The sequence below is a fragment of the Alligator mississippiensis genome, chromosome 15 (assembly GCF_030867095.1).
Source record: "Alligator mississippiensis isolate rAllMis1 chromosome 15, rAllMis1, whole genome shotgun sequence".
NCBI classification, from domain to species: domain Eukaryota; kingdom Metazoa; phylum Chordata; order Crocodylia; family Alligatoridae; genus Alligator; species Alligator mississippiensis.
Window position 1 is genome coordinate 17,357,115 of NC_081838.1, and position 20,933 is coordinate 17,378,047.

The following is a 20,933-nucleotide window of genomic DNA, read 5'->3' on the forward strand; positions in this document are numbered from 1 at the left end:
GCCTGGGGTCTCCCTGTGAAGGCACTGTCACTGTCCTTTGGTGCAGAGATGTGGGGGACACGGGAGCCATCCCTGCCTGCGCCTCCTACACTGGGGGGACCCCAGGCAAGGTGGGGACCGGGGGGATGATGGAGGGAGCAGCAAGATCTCTGCAGGGTGAATATCTGCCCAAGCAGCCGAATGTCAGTGGTGGGGCTGCTCCTTTCAGGTCCCTGTTTGGTTCCCCATGAGAACAGGTGCTGGAGGGGGTCGGGGAGGAGAGGGCAGCGAGGCACATATGCACCTGCCGTCTTTCTAAATATATATCATTAGAGGGGAATGTATAGATAGACAGATGTATCTATAGCTGTATATCTATGTCGTTATATATATATATATTACTCATGCATACAGATATGATCTATAATGAAATGGTTCATAGAAACTGAGATCTTTACATACCAGGGATGGGCAAAGTACGGCCCACGGGCCCCTAAACATGTAGAAAATCAATACTTACCTGTCCTTGGTTCCTGTCATAAATGACAAGAAATGGGGGCTGTAGGACCCAAGGGAAGCCCCAGCGGGTCCCGCACCTCGGGGCGCACCCCCCCTCTTGGAAGCCCCAGCAGGAACCACGTGGCTGCACCGCGGGGAACTCGGGGGCGGGGCGGGGCGGGGCGGGGCCCCGCTGTCCTGGGGCTGCCTGCCCCTGCCCGGCACAGCCGCGCGCGCTGCAGCAGGGGGCGCGGCAACGGGGCGGTGCCACGTGGTGCCTCCTGAGGCTCCTGGCTGGGGGGCGGGGCCACGCAGACCCTGCATTTGGGGGAGCCCGCCGGGGTTTCCCCGGGGTCCTACTGGCGGACATCTCCTGTCATTTTTACACGAACCAGGGACAGATCAATATTAACTTTGTACATTTTTTAGGGCCCCGCGGGCCGGGTACAATGGTCTGGTGGGCTGGATGCGGCCCGCGGGCCGTATTTTGCCCACTCCTGACTCTAGTTGGTCTAATGATATTACATCTGCCACAACCTTGAATTGCTCTTGCCCTATGGATCATTTATCGTGCCTTGTTCCTGGAAATGCTTCCACCTGCTTTTTTTTTCTTTTGGTTTCTTTAAATGAGCAAAACTAGGTGAGGTCTGCTTGGTGTAACCCCACCCTCCCGCAACACCTTTTGCCAGGAGTATCTGAGCGGCTCGAAGGCAGCGTCTCAGACTGTCAGTGGGAGCCGCAGGACGTTGAGACCTGACCTGCACCCTGCGCCCAGCATGGAGACCCCCAGGCAGCGCCGGACCCCCCGCAGCAGGGCAGGCACCATGCCGATATCTCCCCATGGAACACAGCTGCACAAGAAAGAGGACATGCAGGAGCTGAACAACCGCTTGGCTGCGTACATCGACCGCGTGCAGTCCCTGGAGTCGGAGAATGCAGGGCTGCGGCTCCGCACGTCGGAGGAGGTGGTCTCGGGCATCAAGGCAGACTACGAGTCCGAGCTGGCTGACACCCGCAAGACCCTGGACTCGGCGCCCAAGGAGCGGGCACGGCTGCAACTGGAGCTGAGCAAAGTCCAGAAGGAGCACAAGGAGCTTATGACATGGTGAGCGTCTGCCCAGCTTCCCTGGGCGGGGGCACGGGGCAGGCGGGGGACATGAGGCAGGGAGTGTTTCTCCCCCTGCAGCTGGGGCACAGGGCAGTGAGTGTTTTGCCCCCAGGAGGCATGGGGCAACACACGTCTGTCCCACCCCGGGGCTGGGGCATTGGGTGGGCACAGAGCCGGAGTCCGACCAGCTGTGGGGGGTCCCTGGCGTCACCCGAGCCCGGAGCAGGGCTGGGAAGAAACCTGGAGCTCCCTCCCATGAGGCCTGGCGGGTTTGTGGCCTAGCGAGCTTGGCAAGCGGGGAGGATCGGGGCAGGAGCAGCCCGGCTCCAGATCCAACCGAGAGGCTCCCCCCATTAAAGGCCAAGGGTTGACTTCAAAATCTCCCCTGCAAACAATGCCTGCGTGAGCAGTGGGTGCTGGTGTTCACAGAAGTGTGAGAGGGTCCCAGTCACAGCCGATTTGGCCCTGTTGCCCGGGTTTGGGTCCCGGTGTCATGCCCAAGCAGTGCACCACGGGGTGCCATGGGGGATCTGCTCTCCCAGGCGGGGGGAAGGCCCCGTGGCTGCGGGTAGGGAGTGGGTCATGCACCTGGAAAACTTCAGTGCTTCTGGCAGTCCCTGGCCCTGATCTCAAAGCTGCCGTCTCCCATTGATGACGGCGCCATTAAGATCTGGACAGACTTCACCCTTAGGGCAGAGCCCGCCGTGTCCCTGGCACCTTGCTCCTCCAGCCCTTCCAGGGGGCAGGATCAGGGCCTTACCCAGCACCCGGCCAGGTCCCTTTCCCCATCCCGCCCTGGGTCTCCAGCCTCTTACCCCCCTGGCCTGGGCTAAGGGACTGTCTGGAATGAACCCACCTGGAATAAACCAGAAATATTTCCCCTCCGCAGGGGCCAGTGGTGTGTTGTGGCTATCCGCCTGTCCCGCTCCACACTGGGTATCGTCCGTGCCAGTATTTTGCAGCTCACCAGAGTGGGGTAACCAGTAGGAACTGCTGCCTTTCTGTAACCCTGGGGGGAACAGTCGCCCGTCCTGAGGGGACTCTGCTGCGATGGTTCTGGCCTGAGTTTGGGATCTGGCCAGGCTGGGTTGGGCATTGGCTTTACAGCTACTAGTTAGTTTTGTGGCCAGGGATCCAACAGAGAGCTCTCACCCCCTGGGAGCCGGTGCCATTGCACCATGTCCCCTGAGCTGGGGGCACCGGCTGGGGTAGGAGGCTCCCCGGAGATGGGGAGCACCTTGGCCGCGGCCCCGTGACTCGGGAGTGGGATTTGCCTGTGTCATGGGCCTGGCACCCCCTGCCTTTGTGGGGGGCTCCTCGTGGATCCTGCCCGGCTGTGGTGTGGGTGGGCTGAGGCTTGGATGGGCTTCAGGAAACCTCCCTCTGTTCAAAGGAATCCTCCCGGGGTCTCCCACAGGCCAGAGGCAAGGGGGAGATGCTTGGGCTCCTGGTAGGGCAGCTTGTTGGAGCCATCCGGCCACTCCAGCCCCTCAGGCTGGCAGATCTGGCCCTGCCAGGGGTGGAGGAGCCCAAATGACAGGGATGAAACCCAGGCATCCGGGCTCCTGGAGGTGCCGCGCCCTGCGGGCATCGAGGCCAAGATGTTTCCAGCCTCTCGCATCTGCAGGCGCTGGGAAGGTTTCCCAGACACCTGCAGTGTCACACCCCGACTAGGTGTGACTAGGGGTCTCCTTCCCAGCTGGCCTCTCACTCCCACCCTCCCCCATTCTGGTTCTGTGCCTCAGTTTCCCCATACGTTAAGGATGAAGGGTAATAACTATTACCGTGCCCAGAGGCAGCGGTGAGGCTGTGGTCTGTAGCCAGGGCAGTGAGGATCAGGGCCCCTTGGACCAGATCCACGCCTGCGCCCTGTCTTTCTGAGCAGGTGTGTTGGGCTGGGAGCTCCAGCCCTGCCCAACGCCCACCCTTTGCTGGAGCCAAGGCAGATATGCTGTGGGTATCTCCCCTGTCTGGCCTCCACTAGCAGCTGCATTGGTGCTGGAGGGAGAGAGGATGAGAGGAAACCCCGGGGCTGCCAGTGGGGGCGGGGTTGTTCAGGCTGCTCTGGGTACAGCTGGCAGCTTAGTTTTCCCCCACACCACACCGTGAGCTGAGCCTGGATCCACTCCTTTCCTCTGAGACTGCAGCAAGGGGGTGGCCTGGCCTATCTAGCTGAGCCTGCCTGGGAGGCAAGGGGAAACTGAGGCAGCCATGATCCTGCTGCCATGCCATCAGCCCTCCTGCCTCGGTTGCGGTCTCTGAGCCAGGAAGGGAACTCAGGTGTCCTCGCTGCTCTAACCATTTCGCCACGTGGTCTCTGGGATGCAGAAAGGGCATGGGGGCCTCATGGGGGGAAAGTGCAAAGGGAAGGGGGAGAGATGGGAGTAGAAACCACCCCTGCCTGATGGCACCGGTGTGCCAGGCTCTGGGCTCACGGGGGACCTCATGTGCCGCATGCAGCTGGCTCTGGGGTGGAGCGGGGTTGCGGGCAGAGCTGCCCTAAGTGGCTGTAAGTGCCAAGCCCTCCAAGAGACGCTTGTGACTTCCTCCCCGTCTTGCATGACACTTGTGAACACCCAGAGCCCCATCCACACGGTTTCTCACAAGCAGTGCGAGGCTTGTAGATCTGGGGATCTGCCCCGTCCTTGCACGAGGCAGGGGGCACTTGTGAGCCTAGTATGGTAACATGCCCCAAGCATGTGTGGATCCCTATTCGGGAGCTGTGCCCCCCACTTTCTGTGGCTGCCTTCTCTGCTCCTAGGTATATGGCATGGCAGGAATGCTTACACAAGAACATGGTGGGTGCCTAAATCCCTTGGGCACGTGCAAATGCTTTTCTGCTCGCAGTCACTCTTTTGGCTCTGGGAAGCATGGGAGGGAGGCTGGTTGTGGGAACTGTTTGACAGCAGCCCCTTCCGCTTATGTGCCTCTGCCAGGGTCAAGGTCAAGGGGCTTCTGCAGCAGCTTTTACATGGCCTCTCCTGCCCGCCCCTCCTCCCCGGAGCTGCCCAGCCAGGCTCCCGGCTCTATACATAGCTTGCTGGCTCCCAGGACATGGAGGATCCACCTGTTCCCTGCTCCAACCCCAACCCCACAGACCTCAATAGCCTCAGTGTGAGCTGAGACAACTGCAGGCAGACAACTGCTGCAGGTGGGTGTTGGGCCGAGCTGCCCGCCCTGACCTGGGCACCGATCTCAGGGCAGCTTTGCAGCTGCCACCACTGCAGCTGTAGCAAATGCAGGGCTATAGCAGGTCCCCCAGGAAGGGGGTGGGCTGAGGGTGAGGAGCCCGAGCTTTCATCTCTGCCACCTGCACAGCTCATTTGCACATATGCAAAGCAGGCAGACTAAGGTTCCTCTCTGAATGCCCTTCCCCCTCGGGCACAGTTTGTTGGGACTCCTCCCTGGGTTAAACTGGGGAACACCTCATCATACTGCAGGGAGTCCCCATGGCAGGGATCCAGGTGCATGAACCCCTGCCTTGAAACCCTGCACTTCCAGCCAAGGCAGGACTGGATGGCTCCGAGGCTTCAAAGCCCTTGATCTTGGAGACTAGGGAAGTAGGAACGCTGGGGTCAGCCTCTGTTCTCATAGGCAAGGCTCTGTGATAGCTGCGCTGGCATCCAGAATGCTGGGTTTCACTGCCCTGCCTTGCTACAGCTTCCCTTAGTCCATTTGTGCCTCAGTTTCCCCAAGCTGGCTTGTGGGGCCATCTTTGTATTGTTGGCGCAGTGGGGCAGAGACTTGCCATGTCACCCATAAAGCCCAAAGCATGGGTGGGCTTCAGCCATTGCAATTCAAACCGTTGGACTGAGGCAGGTGCTGGAAGCAGCATTCAGGGATGTAGGTGTCTGGCGGAGAGAGCGTGCAGCATCTGTTTGAAAGTCCGGTGCAAGGGCATGGACGTGGCTGGGAGCAAAGTCCCCCTTGGCAGCAGCTTTGAATAGGGCTGAGCTGCAAAGCAGGTGCAGAGAGTGTGGACTTTTCCCCCTCACTACCCCAAGATCTTGCGTTCCTGTGCTGGAGCATTAGTGTGGGGCCAAGTGCACCGTGACCATCTGGCGTGGGGTGGGACACATGGCCGTGCCAATGGGGAACATTTTTGAGAGCAGAAGGATCTCTTATCCAGCACCTGGGAATGCAAGTGCTGGAGGGGGCCTGCCCTTAGCATCCCACTGGCTCCTTCCACCTCCCAAGGGCCTGCAGTCCAGACGTGCTAGTGGCCATGTGAACACATTGCCATCAGACCAGTCCCATCTGCTATCTGCAGTGGGTGTGGCTAACATGGGGAGGGGTCTAGTTGCGGGGTGTGGCCAAGGAGGATGGGAAGAAGCCATGCTAGGGGTGTGGCCAATGATTGTGGGGGAGAAGCTTAGCTGGGGTGTGGCCAAAGAGTGTGGGAAGGGCTTGGTTAAGAGACCCTGATGGGGGTGTGGCCAAGGAGAGTGAGGCGGGCCCTGGTTGGGGATTGGATGGAGCCTAGTTGGGGGCAAGACCAATGTCAGTGTAGGAGGAACATGACTGGGGGCATGGACTGAGAGGGTGGGGGGAGAGGGGTGTCTTCAGGGCGTGGCCAAGGAGGCTGTTGAGGATTGGAAGGAACCTAGTTGAGGGTGTGGCCAACACAGATGGGGAGGAGCTGGGTTGGGGCGTAGCCAAGTCTTGGCCCCACCCCTCTTGGCCCCGCCCTTGCGCTCACCACCCCACTTCTGCCCCACAGGCTGCACTTGTCCCCCAGCCCCTTGTCACAGAAGAGCAGCTCACACAGCCACGTGGCGCGCTCCACTTTGCAGAGCTCCTTCAAGAAACGCAAGCTGGAGGACAGCGAGAGCCACACCAGCGGGCCCGTGGCCGTTGAGGAGGTCGACCTGGATGGCAAGTTCGTGTGGCTCAAGAACAAGTCCAACGAGGTAGGGCCGGGCGCTGAGCGATGTCCACTGCGCTGCCCATGCCGAGCAGACCCAGGCTGGGCCTGAGGCTGGATGGGAGGCTCCCCCCTTAACCCACCCCCCTCCCTTCTGCCTCACAGGATCAGGCCCTGGGGAACTGGCAGATCAAGCGCCAGAACGGAAAAGATCCTGTCATCTCCTACCGCTTCCCTCCCAGATTTACCCTGCAGGCTGGCCAGGTGGTCACGGTGAGTTGCGAATGCTGTTCTCAATTAAAGGGCTCATGCCCAGAGACACTGGTGCCCGGTTCTCAGCTGGCCCGTGCTGAGCAAAGCCAACCCAGATGACATGGGGTGCTCAGCCCATCATAGACAGTGAGTATTGGGAGGGACGTCAGGAAGTTGCATCTAGTCCAACCCCCTGCACAAAGCAGGACCAGCCCCAACTACATCATCCCAGCCAGGGCTTTGTTCAGCCAGGTCTTTGAAAACCTCCAAGGATGGAGACTCTACCTCCTCTCTCTGGGCAACCTTCTTCCAGTGCTTCATCACTCTCCTTGTGAGAGTTTTTCCTAATATCCAAACTTCACCTCCCTTGCTGCAACTGGAGCTCATTGCTCCTTGTTCTGTCATCTTCCACCACTGAGAACAGGAGATCCCAGTTTATCCGACACTGGGATTCAAACCCAGAACCCACAGAACAAAAGATCGAGTCCTGGTCTGTGGGAAATCCCTTTCCTTTTAGGTGTCAAACTCTTAGCGTCCTCAGTGGGCTCAAGGGGAAGTCCTACGTGCTCTCTAGGAAGGAGGTAGGGAGGGTGGTTATGGTCCCGGTAGCACTACTGGCACGAGGTGTGACCGTTCTCTGCCCATGTTCCCTGTAGATCTGGGGCTCGGAGGCCGGTGCAACCCACAGCCCTCCCATGGACTTGGTGTGGAAGGCCCAGAGCTCATGGGGCACCGGAGACAGCCTGCGGACTGCCCTGATCAACGGACAGGTGAGATGGCAGGAGAGCCCAGAGGAGACCAGTTCTCTGTGCGCCAGGCACAAGCAGGGATGAGTGGAGGGCGCGAGTGACCCTTGTGGGGTCTCTGAGGCTGTGGCTGCCTCCTGACCTCACCTCCTGCCCCCTTCCCCTGCAGGAGGTGGCCATGACGAAGCTGGTGTGCACCAGGATGGTGAACGGGGAGATTGAAGAGGATGATGAAGAGGATGACGAAGAGGGCATCCACCACCACCGCCACCAGCATGTGAGTGCCACGTGCTGGGAGAGGGGGTGGGGCACGGCGGGATGGGGAGACTTGGCCTGGGGCTCCCAGATGATGGATGGACCATGCCAGGGCCGCACGCTAGGATGGGGAAGCCCCCATCCCTCCCAGCCTGCTGACAGCAAGGAAGGAGAAGCAGGATGAAGGCCATCAAGAGGTTCTCTGCATAGAAGAACTACCACCAGCCATGCTGAGGGCAGAGGACACAGGCTTTGTTCTGGAGCACAATGATGCTTGTTTGGATGGAAACCGAGCTGCAAGAGATGACCCTGTGATGAGCTGGTGCTGAGATCCACCCCCAGAGACCAGTGCCTCATGGGACGATCCTGTGTCTCCCAGCCATGCTTGTTGAGGGGAACTGAAGCTACCTGCCCATTCACATCCAAGTTTGGGTTACACATAGAAACGGCCCCACATCATCATGTTACTGGGGTAAAAATAATCCCCTAAACAAAGACGCTTTCATCGAACCAGGAGGCAAGAAGCGATCTCCTGTAACACCAGGGAATGCTAATTCTTGCTCGTGGAGACCCCTCAGCAGCTTTGTTGGAGTGGGTGGGACAGGGTGGGTGTTGCTGGCTGTAAGAATAACCCTGGAGAAGGTGGTGTTTCCTCAAGCTGAGGTCCCCGGCTCCTCTCCGGGAGGTGCTCAGGGTGGCCGTATCTCTCTCTTGCCTCCATTCAGGCCCACTGCAGCGGGGCCCAGAACGCTTGCACCCCATCCTCAAGCTCATCCACCCCCCGCATCAACACCACCCGCAGCTGCCGCACCGTTGCAGGTCCCAGCATCAGCACTAGTGGTCTGGGTGAAAATCTAATGACTGGGGCCTGCATCGTGGGGAACGCCAGCTCACGCAGGCAGGTCAGTGTGGCAGGGAGCAGCAGGGGGCTTGAGGAACCCGGGTGTCTGGAGCGCTGGACTGATGGCTATCGTGCCTGTGTGGGCTGCAGTGAGTAGAAACCAGCCCTCTTTTGAGTGCAGCAGGTCCAGAGAGGAGAAGACTGAGGTGGGATTTGATAATAGTCCTCAAATAATCAACAGTGCCCTTGTTGGCAAGAAGGCTAACTCCACCTCCTTTCTGTACAAGTTGGAGAGAGTCCAGTGGAGGGCAGTGAAAATGGTTGAGGGGCTGGGGGACAGGACTTGTGAGGAGTGGCTGAGGGAACTGGGCTGATTTAGCCTGGAGAAGAGATAACTGAGCGGGGTTGAATAGCAGCCCTCAACTCCCTGCAGCAGAGTTGCAAAGAGGATGGAGCTGGACTGTTTTCATTTGGGGGTAGATGACAGAACAAGAAGCAACAGGCTCCACTTGCAGCAAGGGAGGTTTAGGCTGGATGTTAGGAAGAACTTTCTCACTAGGAGGGTGGTGAAGCACTGGAACAGGTTCCCCAGGGTGGTGCGATCTCCATTCTTGGAGATGTTTAAGACCCGGCTAGACGAAGCCCTGGCTGGGATGATGTAGAGGGGTGGTGGAGTCTCCGTCCTTTTTAAGCCCAGCGTAGACAAAGCCTTGGCCGGGATGATGTAGTTGGGGCTGATCCTGCTTTGAGCAGGGGGTTGGACTACATGTGAGCTCCTGAGGTCCCTTCCCACCCTCATTTTCTGTGATTCTACGAAATACCTGAAGGGCAATGCCAGCAAAGGTGCAGATGGGCTTTTCCCTGTGGCGTAGGGATGAGACGAAGAGCAATAGCCTCAAGCTGTAGCAGGGGGACCTAAGGCCGGAGATGAGGAACTTGCTGGCTCTGGGGTGGTGGAGCCTTGGAACAGGTGGAGTTTCCCTCCCTGGAAATGTCCAGGAGCGGGTTGGACAGACACCGGGCTGGGAGGGTTGAGTCAGACCTTATCCTGCCTTGACTAGATGTGACTTCATGAGGTCCTTTCCAGCCCCTTTCTTTGCTCCTAATTAATTGACAGCTAGATTAATGTTACTAGCTGAAGATTCAATTATTACTATTTAATTAATATTATTATCTCAATATCCTACCATGAATATGCCAGGGTTATCAATGCTGCATTTCATTTGTAAAGTGGAGAAAATTAGACTGATTTCTGTGATGAAAGCAAAGATCTCTTATTAGTGGATCTGAGTATTTCTACTTTATGTTTTCAGTGTGTTAGAATAAGCAGCAGTAGAGCAATTACTTCTCTGGCTGGTATCTGCTATCTGCAGCCTTTATCACTTGTAAATTTACTTATTTATTTATTTATTTCCTCTCTTCTTTTCCAGGTTCCTCAAAAGTGCAGCATCATGTAACCAGTTGGAGGTATCCATCCTGGCCAAAAAACCTGCCATAGCAAGCTATTTTTTTCCCTTAAAGCAAATGTACCTTCTGCCCCCTGTCCCCTCCCGTTTTTAAAAGAAACCAAGAAAGGTTGGGATTTTTTTGTTTTGTTTTCTACCACAGGAATTTATATATTTTTATAAAATGCAAAACGACGCTTTGATTTTTTTTTTTTTAAGAAAGAAAATCTATTTCTGTAGAGAAAAAGCCCACACACAAACAAGAGCTTATTCAGCTGCTGCATTTTTTAAATACCGAAGCCAAACAAGTTGATGAAGGGTGGTTGCCAAAAAAAAAAAGAGAGAGAATGAGAAAAAAAGGTAGTTTAATAGCTCTTTAGATGTATATTTTTTCCCAAAGATTTTTGTATAGGAGTTTGATGTGAAGCCATTTGAGATGGGCCCCTCCTACCTCTGTCTTTGGGAGGGGCAGGGCTGTGTTGCTCTTCAAAGCCATGTGCTAGACCCGAAAGCAAAGCTCATTTCAAGACTGCGGGATGAGCTTTAGCATAGGAAAATTGTGCTTTGAAAAGGAAAATCCAGTCCCTGAGGCTCGATTCTCCTGTACACTAAGGCTCCTGGCCCCTCCTCTCACAGGAATCATCTATGAGGGTCCCAGGTGGGCCCAGATCCTCCCATTTTCCCATCACTTTCTGCATGGAGGGGTGCGCACAAGAAGCCTGAACGATGTTCTCATTGATTTCCCATTGGTTTCATACCCAGGGCATTACCTCCTGACCCCCCTTGTCCTGCCTACTGCGCTTGCTCCCATTGCTCCCTGCTCTTGCCATGGGAAAGACCCATTTTTTTCATACTGTATTACTCATCTGAGGCATTAATTGCTTTTATATATATGTATATGTATACATGAATAAGCAGCCACATTGTGCCTTAAAAGAGGCAGTGTCGAGCACCAGAGGAGGGAGAGAGCTTGTCTAGAGAGAGACAGAGCTGGGTTGTAGCTTAGGGTCTGCGGTCGAGATCAGACGAGAGCAACAAGGTGTTAAAAGCGACGTAGAGTTTCTGAACGTGCTTGTTGCTAGTCCAGGGACTAGGGGCCGCCCCAGGCTGATCTTCAAGGTCTGTAGGTTTAGGGATTGTGCTAAGGGGTGGTGGGGCCAGGGCTTTGCCTGGGGGAAAATCTGGCTCTGTGGAGTAGCTTGATGCCAGCCATGATGTAGCCCCGCGAGCTGAAGCCTTTTTGCTGCTTCTGCTCCGCTGTGGGTCCGATCCTGCCCCTCTCCCCACCCCACACCTATCCCCTGCCTTCAGCAGGAGGTTGGGGGTCTGCCTAGGGGGGCAGGAGCTGGACTCCAAGCCCATTCTGGACCTGAGGGCTCACAAGGAGTGCAGGAGATAGTTCCCCCCCTCTGATTTTTTTTGTATTACTATTTTGAGATGGGTCCAGACACTCCAACAGGGCCCAGCCAGTCTCTAGTGCCCTGCTGCCTTTGGTGGCACATGCATTGCATGTGTGGCACTGTTAAAGGAAGCTCGCCACGCTCCCCTCCCTGCCTAGCACTGGGTCCAGCCGCCTACTCCATTGCCTTGTCCTTGCCCGCTCCCACGATCAACACTAAGGTCAGCCCAGTGGGGCCCTTTTCCTCCCAGAGAGGACGCTGTTTGCCGATAACCTGCCAACCACCCTGGCTCTATTCCCGCTTCACTGCATCTCGCTAAGTGGAAATGTTACCACTGTTCCTGTTCTTCCTCCCCAAATCAATACACGAGGAATCCTGCCCAACCTGTGTCCTGTCGTGATTTCATAGGGGGCTGGGGTAAGCGAAAGGGGCAGGTGATGCTCTCGGGCCCTGCATGGGAGGCTGCTGGGCAGCACGGAGGGAGCCTTGGGCTTGAGGTAGCAGCGGGTGGGTGCAAGGGGCATTGGCAGAGCTCGGGGGGGGGGGGGGGATCAGGACTAGACGGGGGAATTAGGGGCACTGGAGCCCCCCAGGGCAGCTCACAGTTAGACCCAGGGGAAGAGGTTAACCCATGGAGCAGCAGGGGCTGGGATCCCCCCAGCAGCACCTGGAGGAGGCCTTCCTGCAGGGGAGACCTGGGTCTGACCTGGGTATGACTCCCCCACAACCCCTCCCACAGCCTCAGGAGGGCTGGGATTGACTCCTATGGAGGGGAATGTACAGCCCTAGTCACCAACTGGGGTGTACTGGAATGGGGCAGGACCTGAAAGCAGCCATCCACTGCCCTCCACTCTCCTGTAGCTTGCATTGGTGGGGCTGGGGCCTCTGCTGTATGCTCGCTCCCCTCCGCCCCCCCATGTAGTGACCTCTGACATGCTCTTCCCCTTCCTCTGAGCCGTGTCTGGAGGCTGCCAGGGTTTCCACAGAGCCAGGGGGCTCTCTTGGGAGCTGATTGGGGCCTGGAGCACCAGGGGTTGGGGGAAGAGGAAACCCCCCAGGATTGGAAGTGAGGGGTTGGGGAAGGAACAGCAAACCCCTCTGGTTCACAGTGTCACCCCCTGTTACTTCACACACCTGTTCCCACCTCCCCATGCACTTCCCTGCTGCAGGCGCTAGGTGTCACCAGCTCACTTCTGATGGCGGCACTGGGACGTGGCCTTGACCATGGCAAAGCCAGTGAGCGCCCATCCAGCCGGGCTGCTCCCCAGGGGTGAATGGCACTGCCCCGGTACCCGCAGGCTGCAGCTCCTGTCCTCTGCTTCCCCAGCTATGCATGCCCTGTGGGGCTAAGTGACTTGCCCAGGACCGTACAGCAAAGCAGTGGCAGTCCAGGCTCCTGCCTGCCTGGGCATTAACAGCTATGATTTGACTGCATCTTTGCACAGGTTCCTCAAGTCTCCTAAAGGCTTGTTAGGACATCCCCCCCACTACCCCAGGCTGCAGTCAGAGGTGCTGCTGGGGGGATCTGAGCCCCTGGGCGGCCTGGGCTGGGGTGATTGCCCTGGACAGCTCAGCATGAAGGTTGTCGGATCCATTCGAGGGGCTGTCTCTTCTCTAGGCAACCCCTGGGGATTGAGGTTGGGGAGTTGAGGCTTATTTCTGTGGGGGGCACCACATCCCTGCCCAACCTGGGGGAGGCTTTGCTGAGCCCAGGAGTGATACATGTCCCAGAGGCCTAGAGGCAGTCTGTCCACCAGGCCTGCGGACAAGCCCTGGGTCCCCCCAGCCCGGACCGAGCCGGAGCTGCCAGCCTGTCTGCCTCCTGCCAGCTCCGGGGTTTATGGCTCTGGGAAGCTGCGAGAGGCAAGGCCGGGAGTGCCAGGCAGTGCTGCTCACGAGGCGGCACTAATGCTTCAGCGCTGAGGCTGGCCGGGAGGGAGGGGAGAAGGAAAGCAGCCTGGGAGCTAGGAGGCAGCTCCACAAGCCACAGCCAGGAGGATGGCAGATGCCGGCAGAGCCTGCAGCCGCGGCAGGTGAGTGTCTGGCCCCCTGCCCACTGCCGGTACATGGGGCGTGGGGGTGCTCGGGGACCTCGCACTCCCGCAGCTTTGCACTGAGTGACTGGGAAGCCAGTGGGAGCTGGAGCTTTCTGTGTCCTGTGCAGGTCAGGAGGGGGTGACGGGGGACCAGGACACCTGGGTTGTCTGCTGCTGATCCACCCTCCAGCTCCTGGCTCCGGAGCTCAGGGCCAGGATGGGGAAACCGAGGCACGGGGGAGGACATATGGGCTCTCTCGGAGGCCTCCAGGCACAGCTCTCCCTGGTTAAGGCAGGAGGGGCAGAGGGCCACAGGGGGCCTGGCTCCAGGCAGTGGCGGGGGCATGGGGTTTCTGCCTTGACAAAGCCTGTTGTTGCCATCAGGGATGTAGGTGCTGGGCGCTGGGCACAGTGGAGAGCTGAGCACAGGGGCTGGGCACTGGGTATGGCAGGGAGCTGGGCACAGTGCTGGACTCTGGGCACCGCGGGGAGCTGGCGCTCCATTCCCCTCGTCTGCATACAGAAACAAGGCATTGCAGTTTCCAAGGCAATACCTGCCTTCACGCCCGCTGGCTCTCGGGTGCCCGCAGCTGTGGTAGCTTGACCCACTGACCACTAGGTGTTATGGTGGTAACTCGCTGGGGCGGTGGCCATCTGTCTGTCCAACTGGCCAGAGGAGACTGTGGCCGCTACAGCCGGGCACCAGAAAGAGAAGGGGTAGGGACTCATGGGCACGGCTGCCAGGGCCCAGAAGTGGGGAGACGCGGGCAACACTGAGCTCTGGGCAGCCTCCACCTGCAACTGCCATAGGGCTTGGGACTTGTGCACTCACACCCTTACACGTGTGCACATACACTTGCATACTCTGTCACACTTGTGCACTCACACATCACAACCAGGCATTCATGAACTATCATGCAATCACACTCTTGTGTGCACCCACCCATGATCATGCACTCTCTCACATGCAAGCACCCTTTGCATATGCACTTTTGCATTTACATGTGGATTGGTGCTCTAGCGTACACGCACCCCTACAAAAACACCAGCATGCTGACCTGGCTGCTCACATGTATGTACATACAGGCATTCACGCATGTGCATACTTGTGCACACACCTATACACACGCATATACATACTTTCTTACATGGCTTTATACACACACACATGCTTATGCACATACTTACACACAACTATATACACATGCACACACATACCTTTACACAATTACACACACATCTCTACCTGTATACATACACAGGCTTACTTACACACAGACACACCTGCACACACATGTGCACACCCATGCATACCCCACAGTAACCAGCTCAGCCCAGGCTCCAGAGGTGAGCGGTGCCTTTGCTGGGAAACCAGTGGGGGCCAGGGCTGAATTTACTGAGGACAGTCAGCTTCCAGCAGCCCCCACCTCAGCATGATCCGCGGGGGAGGGGCTGGCATTTGGGCCACATCAAAAGTCAGGACCTCGAGGGGAAGTGGGGGCAGCTGCCTTGGTACACACAGCCTGTGCGAGCCTGCGTGAGCTCCCGGTGATTCATCCGTTCCTCCCCAGCCAGACCGTGCCCCCCCCGGGACCAGCCTCCGGCCTTGCCTGCCTGACCTCGCCATCCAAATGCTAACAGGAGCCTGGCTGCTACGTGTGTGTGCATGCATGTGTGTGTGTGTGTGCATATGTGTGCACGTCTTGCACCAGCTGCAGCCGCCTGCTCAGAGGTAAGCGGTAACTATGGCGATGCAAGGAGGGTCCCCAGAAGAGATGTGCCGCTACAAAGGGATTTTCCTCACCTAGATCGCAGGGATCCCTGTGGAAGCAGGTGGGTTCCCAAGCGCCGGCAGGGAAAGGGGGATCTCCAGCTGCAGCCCAGTGTTGGGGTGCAGGGGGCAACAGGATGGGGGGGCTCCCCTTGGAGCCGGCTCTTTGCAAGGGGGTTTCCTGGCTGGGGAGTGCCCCAGTTCTGGCATGGGGACATCCCCTGTGCACCAGCAATGCAGCCGGGGGGCCACTGTGGTGTCAGCTGGGTGGGCTCCATTGTGCACGGCTGCTGAGGGTCTCAGGAGAGCTGGGCTGGCTCTGGGTGTTGTCCCACACCAGCGGGGGCTCAGACCCCTTGCCATCCCCAAGGTGATGCGGTGGAGCCAGGCCCATCTGGCTGTTGCAGATGGCAGGAATCAGCCCCAGTCTCCCCCCCACCCCCACGTCCCTGAGGTCCCCGTGGAGGTGTTGTAGGTCTGGGGGACACCCCTGCTCCCTCTCCCTCCCCCCCGCCTCTTCCCCACAGCCCTGGGAAGGCAAAGCCATCTTGCCACTGGTTTGAAGGTGGGGGGGCAACAGGGGACAGAGCCAGCACCCCATCAGGAGTAAGGAGCAGGTGCTCGGTGGATGCCCCTGCAGCCAGACACTCGAATCCCAGCTGGGGCAGGTGGATGGATGGGGAGATCGTGTGATGTGTGTGGGGATGGAGCTGGAGAGAGAGAGAGAGACAGAGAGAGTGGTGTGAGGCAGATGGATGGACTGATAGACAGAGTGTGTGTGTATGGGGTAGGCAAAGTGGTGTGTATAGGGATGGATGGATAGAGTGAGATGGATGGATAGGTGCATGGAAAGAAGGCAGGCAAGCAGGCAGATAGATAGATAGATAGATAGATAGATAGATAGATAGATAGATAGATAGATAGATAGATAGATAGATAGATAGATAGATAGAGTGGTATATATGGAGATGAATGAATGGATAGATAGACAACATGGTATGCTTGGGGATAGATAGATAGATGGGTGGACAGGTGGGATGGGTGGACAGACAGACATGCAGGTAGATGAAGTGCTGTGTATGGCGATAGATAGTTAGATGGATGAACAGACAGACAAATGAATGGATGGACAGCAGGCGAGTGGACGGACAGACGGGTTCCGCATGCCCGGGGCTCCTAGAGGAGGATCACACTGTGCCCCCTTCCCCTGACCCAGCCCGGCTCCCTCCCTGGCCTCGGTGGCTCTGGCCCAGCACCGAACAATGTGGAGCTTAGCCCTTCCCGCGGCCCCGTCTCAGCCGGCAGCGTGTGAAGCCCAGTGCGGTAACCTAGTTTTTGGCTCACAAGAAGCTTTCTGTCCTGGCCGAATGGCAAGCTCAGGGGGTCGTCGTTGTCCCCACACCTTCCCAACCATTGCCTCCTCAAAGGCTGGGTGGGGCTTGCCAGCTAGGTCCATGCCCTGCTCTGATCCCGAAGCACTGGGGCAGGCTGGAGCTCATGGCAAGGCCCCGAGGAGGAGGGGGTAAATAAGGGAGGAATCCCAGGAGGGGTAAGCAAGGGAGGAACCAACTCTGGGCTGTATAAAAAACATAGCTGGGGGCCCTTTTTAGGCCTATGTAAGCCCCCTGAGGGTGCCTGCCCTGTTCTGCCCGTGGGCTGGGAGGTCGCCTGGCCCTGGGGTCCATCAACTGGATCCTCCAAAGACTTAAGAGTAAAGCCCCAACCTCCTTGGTGCTGAGAGACTTGGCCTTCCAGTCCCCTGCACAAAGCATGAGACCCCCCACCCTCCCCCGAATCCAGAATTGGACCCAGGGGTCCCCCACTTGAGCGGGTCCAGACATAGATCTCAGGTGTCCGGCCCCGAGCCACACTGGAAGCCAGGCTGCTCCCCGCTTGGCTGTGGGGATCTGGAGATGCCCCCGGAGCTGCCGGGACTTGCCCGGGGAGGCTGGAGTTTCTGGTTCCCCGAAGCACGGGGAGCTACCCTCCCCGCTCCGCCCCAGTCCAGCCCCAGCCGCTGCCAGGCTCAGCGCCAGGGACCCACGGGGAGGGGAAGGGAGCACAGCTGGGGCCCTGCACAGACCGAGCCTGGGCCCAGTGGATGCACGAACCCATCTCCCATGGGTGCTGGGCCCCGAGCCATGGGGCTGAGCTGTCTGCCAGCGAGGATGCCCCCATGCCTGAGCTGATTCTGTGCCTTGGAGAAGTAACACCAGCCCCGGGGGCAGAGGTGATGGGTTTGGGGGGTGCTGACATGGGGCAAAAGGGAGGGTGGGAGTTTGCTTGACCTTTCCTTTCCTTTCCTTTCCCTTGCACTCATCTGTTTATCTGTGTACTCGTTCCTTCCTTCCCTCCACTGTTGCCCATCTGTCTGTCTGTCCCCATCATTGCCCTTCCTTCTCTTCTCTCTCCCATTCCCCCTCTCCCTCCCTCTCAACCTCTGCCCCCCACCCTGGGGCTGGGGCCCTGCTCTCTCTCTCCGCTCCTCCACCTTGGTGGGGCTTTTGAAACCAGGGACCAGCCCCCTGCCACTGGCACCGCTCCCTCTGGGCCACACTTGGCCCCGTCTCTGCATGCAGCTGTGTCCAGTTCAGCACTGCAAGACTGGATGTGATTGCAGCTGGGGCAGGCAGGGACTTCTCGACTGTGGGGGGCAAGGCATGAAGTGGGGGACAGGAAGGGGGGATTCCTGTATAGTGGAGGGCTGGGGGCCTAAAACAGGAACACACTCACACATGCACACATGTATGCACACACATGGACCCACATCCTGGGTACAGCCCTTACCACAAGCCAACCCCACGGCAAGGCTCCTGAGTCCAACTGCAGCCTGGCTGGGGGAGGAGAGGCACTGGGGGTCTCCATATGGGGCAGGCTTCTAGGCCCAGGGGACAGACAGGCTGGCTTGACAGTGAATAAGGCAGGGGGTAAGATGCCTTCGCCTGCCCCCCTCCAAAACAGCCCTGCTGACCATGCCAAGAGGCTGGAGTGCCCAGGAGGATCCCAGGGGATGCCTTGGCTAAGCAGATACAGGGCTGGGCGGGAGAGGGGGATCAGTCTTTCTGCTCTGGGTTTGTACAGCACCTGGCACGGGGCCATTTCGGGTGCTCTCAGGACATCCTGCCATGCTCTGGGCCTCAGTGCTGTCCCCACCCTGCCTGGGGCTCCGTGCCCAGCCCCATCTGTGACTCTCCCAAATCCTCAGGACCCAAAACCTCAGGACCCTTTGGTCCCCTTGAAGCTTCCTCCCAGGGTCCCTGCCCCAGGACGAGAGCATGAGAAACCAGAAACCAGTCACCTGTGGAAGCGTGGGAGCCCATCCATGCATCATCCCGAGGGTCAGGACTCCTGGGGTCCATCCGTGATGTTGTGGCAGTGGGAGCCACACAGGACTCCTGGGTCCTGTTTCTGCCTCTGCAAGGACAGGTGGGCTAGAGGAGGGAAAGCGCCCAGGGGAGGTGAAGACACCATGTTCACCCATCCTGGGCAAAGGGAGTTGTTCCACCCACCAGCAGCAGTAGAGAGCTGTTACCCACCTGCCTCTGCAGCAGGGGCCTGGCTAGGGGCAGGGAGGGTGTCCCACAGTCCTGGTGAGCTGGGCTCTGGGTCTCCCCCCAGGATGGTGTGGGATGGAGGTGGAGGGCAGGAAACCTCATGCATTTCTGTTGCAGGTGGGTCCCGGTGTAACCCCATTCCCTCTCCCGGCAGCACCAACACCCCCGCCGCCATGCCCACCCGCGCCCTCTGCCTGCTGTGGGGCCTGGCAATCTCCGCTGTGGCCCTCAGCCCTGATCCAGCGCCTCGTGTCACCTTCCGGTGGGGTGAGTACAGTGGGGCAGGACTGCCGCTGGGACTGGAAACAGCCTGGGCAGCCCCCAGTTTGGGGCAGGAATATTAGCCCAAGCAGCCGAATGTCAATGGTGCAGCTGCTCCTTTCAGGTCCCTGTTTGGTTGGTTGGCATGCATATGCAATCTATAAATGAGGCTGAAGTTGGATCCTTATTCCCAGTTTCTTATTCCTGGTTCCTGGTTCCTTTTTCAAAGCTAATCTAGACCCAATAAAAACTTGTTATTAATGAATTCCACATCCTAAAGAAAGAGAATTTCATTAGCTATGCATATGTACTAAGTAATATGTAAAAAAATATCCCCCTTCCAGTACAGAGCCCTAAATGAAGGTCAGATTAGGATGGGATTATGGGGCAAAGTACTTCTTCGGCCACCCCCCAAATTTCGTGGCAATGCCACTGGGGAACTGTCCCAAAGAACCCTGACCACAGTCCTGCCTGGCCCAAAGAAGCATGGTTTGGCTGTGCCAGGCTGCCGACTAACAGCCCCCATGCCCACTATGCTAGGTATAATGGCTTGAATAAGGAACTAGCTTTCAGGCAGGGTTTATGGCTAGAAATTCTGCTTGGGCTCCCCATCAGATTACCTCTGTGCCACTGGGGGACTGTCCTGGACATCTGTGACCAGACTTGCCTGGCCCAAAAGGCAGTTTGGCCGTGCCCGGCTGCTATCTGACAGCAGTATAATGGCTCGAATAAGGAACTGTTTTATGGGCTGGGATTAGAGATGGAAGTCCTTGTTGGGCCACCCCACTCTATGGCTCTGTGGCACTGGGTGATTCTCCCAGGCATGCCCCACCAGAGTACTGTCCGGCCTAAAGCGCGGTTTGGCTCTGTCGTGCTGTCAACTCAGAGCACCCCCCCCCGCCCCAGTAACTGTACTAAGGACAATGGTTTGAATAGGGAACTCTTTTTGGGCTGGGATTAGAAATGGAAATTCTTCTTGGCCACCCCACGCCATGCCTCTGTGGCACTGGGGGACTCCCTCAGACATCCCTGACCAGTCTTGCCTGGCCCAAAGTATGATTTCTTCATGCCATGCTGCTAACTGCAGCCCCCATATCCATTAACATAATAAAAGGCTTCGACCGGCTGGCTGTGTGTCTGTCTGAAGGCAGATGCGAGCCAAGCAGACTCCCCTCCTTCCCCCCACAGCCCCTTCAGGTCTGCCTGCCTGCATCCGCCTGCCTCCCTTCCCCTCCTCTCCCTCCCTCCCTGTTCCGTGGTGGCCGAAGAAGGATTTCTGGGTATAATCCCAGCCCAAAATCCAGTTCCTTATCCAGGTCCATTAATTTAGCACAGTGGCTGAGGTGCTGTCTTTTTGCTCCCTGGCACAGCCAAACCGCATTTTGGGCCAGGCAAGTCTCTGGTCAGAGATGTGCAGGAGTGTCCCCTGGTGGCACAGAGATACAGTATGGGGGGGACCAAGAAGGATTTCTGGTCATAATACCAGCCCCAAATCCAGTTCCTTATTCGAGTCCAGATACTTAGCAGTGTCAGGGGTGGTGTCAGTTCGCAGTCTGACACAGCCAAACCACGCTTTGGGCCGGGCAAGTCTCTGGTCAGAGATGTCCAGGAGAGTCCCCCGGTGATACAGAGACACTTCCTGGGGTGGCCTGAGAAGGATTTCTGGGTATAATCCCAGTCCAAAATTCAGTTCCTTATTCGGGTCCATTCATTTAGCACAGTGTCTGGCGGGTGGTGTCAGTTGGCGACCTGGTGCGGCTAAACCGTGCTTCAGGCTGGACAAGTCTCTGGTCAGAGATGTCCTGGAGTGTCCCCTGGTGCCACAGAGGTGCGGTCTGGGGTGGCCCAGGAAGCATTTCTGGGTATAATCCCTGCCCAAAATCTAATTCCTTATTCAAGTCCATTAATCTAGCACTATGGCCA

At 57.8% G+C, this 20,933-nt stretch overlaps 1 protein-coding gene across 2 annotated transcripts; it reads left to right on the plus strand.

Moving 5' to 3' along the window:
* The first annotated feature begins 735 nt into the window (after positions 1–735).
* LOC102562008 (prelamin-A/C) lies at positions 736–11,771 on the plus strand. 2 transcript variants are annotated; one of them, XM_019484833.2, is made up of 7 exons: positions 738–1,582; positions 6,306–6,495; positions 6,615–6,722; positions 7,358–7,471; positions 7,617–7,724; positions 8,428–8,604; positions 9,974–11,771. In XM_019484833.2, exons 1-7 carry the CDS (start codon positions 1,254–1,256, stop codon positions 9,998–10,000), a joined length of 1,053 nt encoding a protein of 350 aa, XP_019340378.1. In that variant the 5' UTR covers positions 738–1,253; the 3' UTR covers positions 10,001–11,771. The 2 variants fall into 2 exon arrangements, with proteins under 2 accessions (XP_019340379.1, XP_019340378.1); XM_019484834.2 differs by lacking the exon at positions 8,428–8,604 and having other exon boundaries at positions 736–1,582.
* The last annotated feature ends 9,162 nt before the right edge of the window (positions 11,772–20,933 follow it).

Excerpts from the sequence above, each read along its gene's own strand:
- LOC102562008 (XM_019484833.2), top strand. The coding sequence starts at position 1,254 with ATGGAGACCCCCAGGCAGCGCCGGACCCCCCGCAGCAGGGCAGGCACC. Across the intron at positions 7,472-7,616 it reads CTGCCCTGATCAACGGACAG|GAGGTGGCCATGACGAAGCT; the intron begins GTGAGATGGCAG and ends CTTCCCCTGCAG. Across the intron at positions 8,605-9,973 it reads ACGCCAGCTCACGCAGGCAG|GTTCCTCAAAAGTGCAGCAT; the intron begins GTCAGTGTGGCA and ends CTTCTTTTCCAG.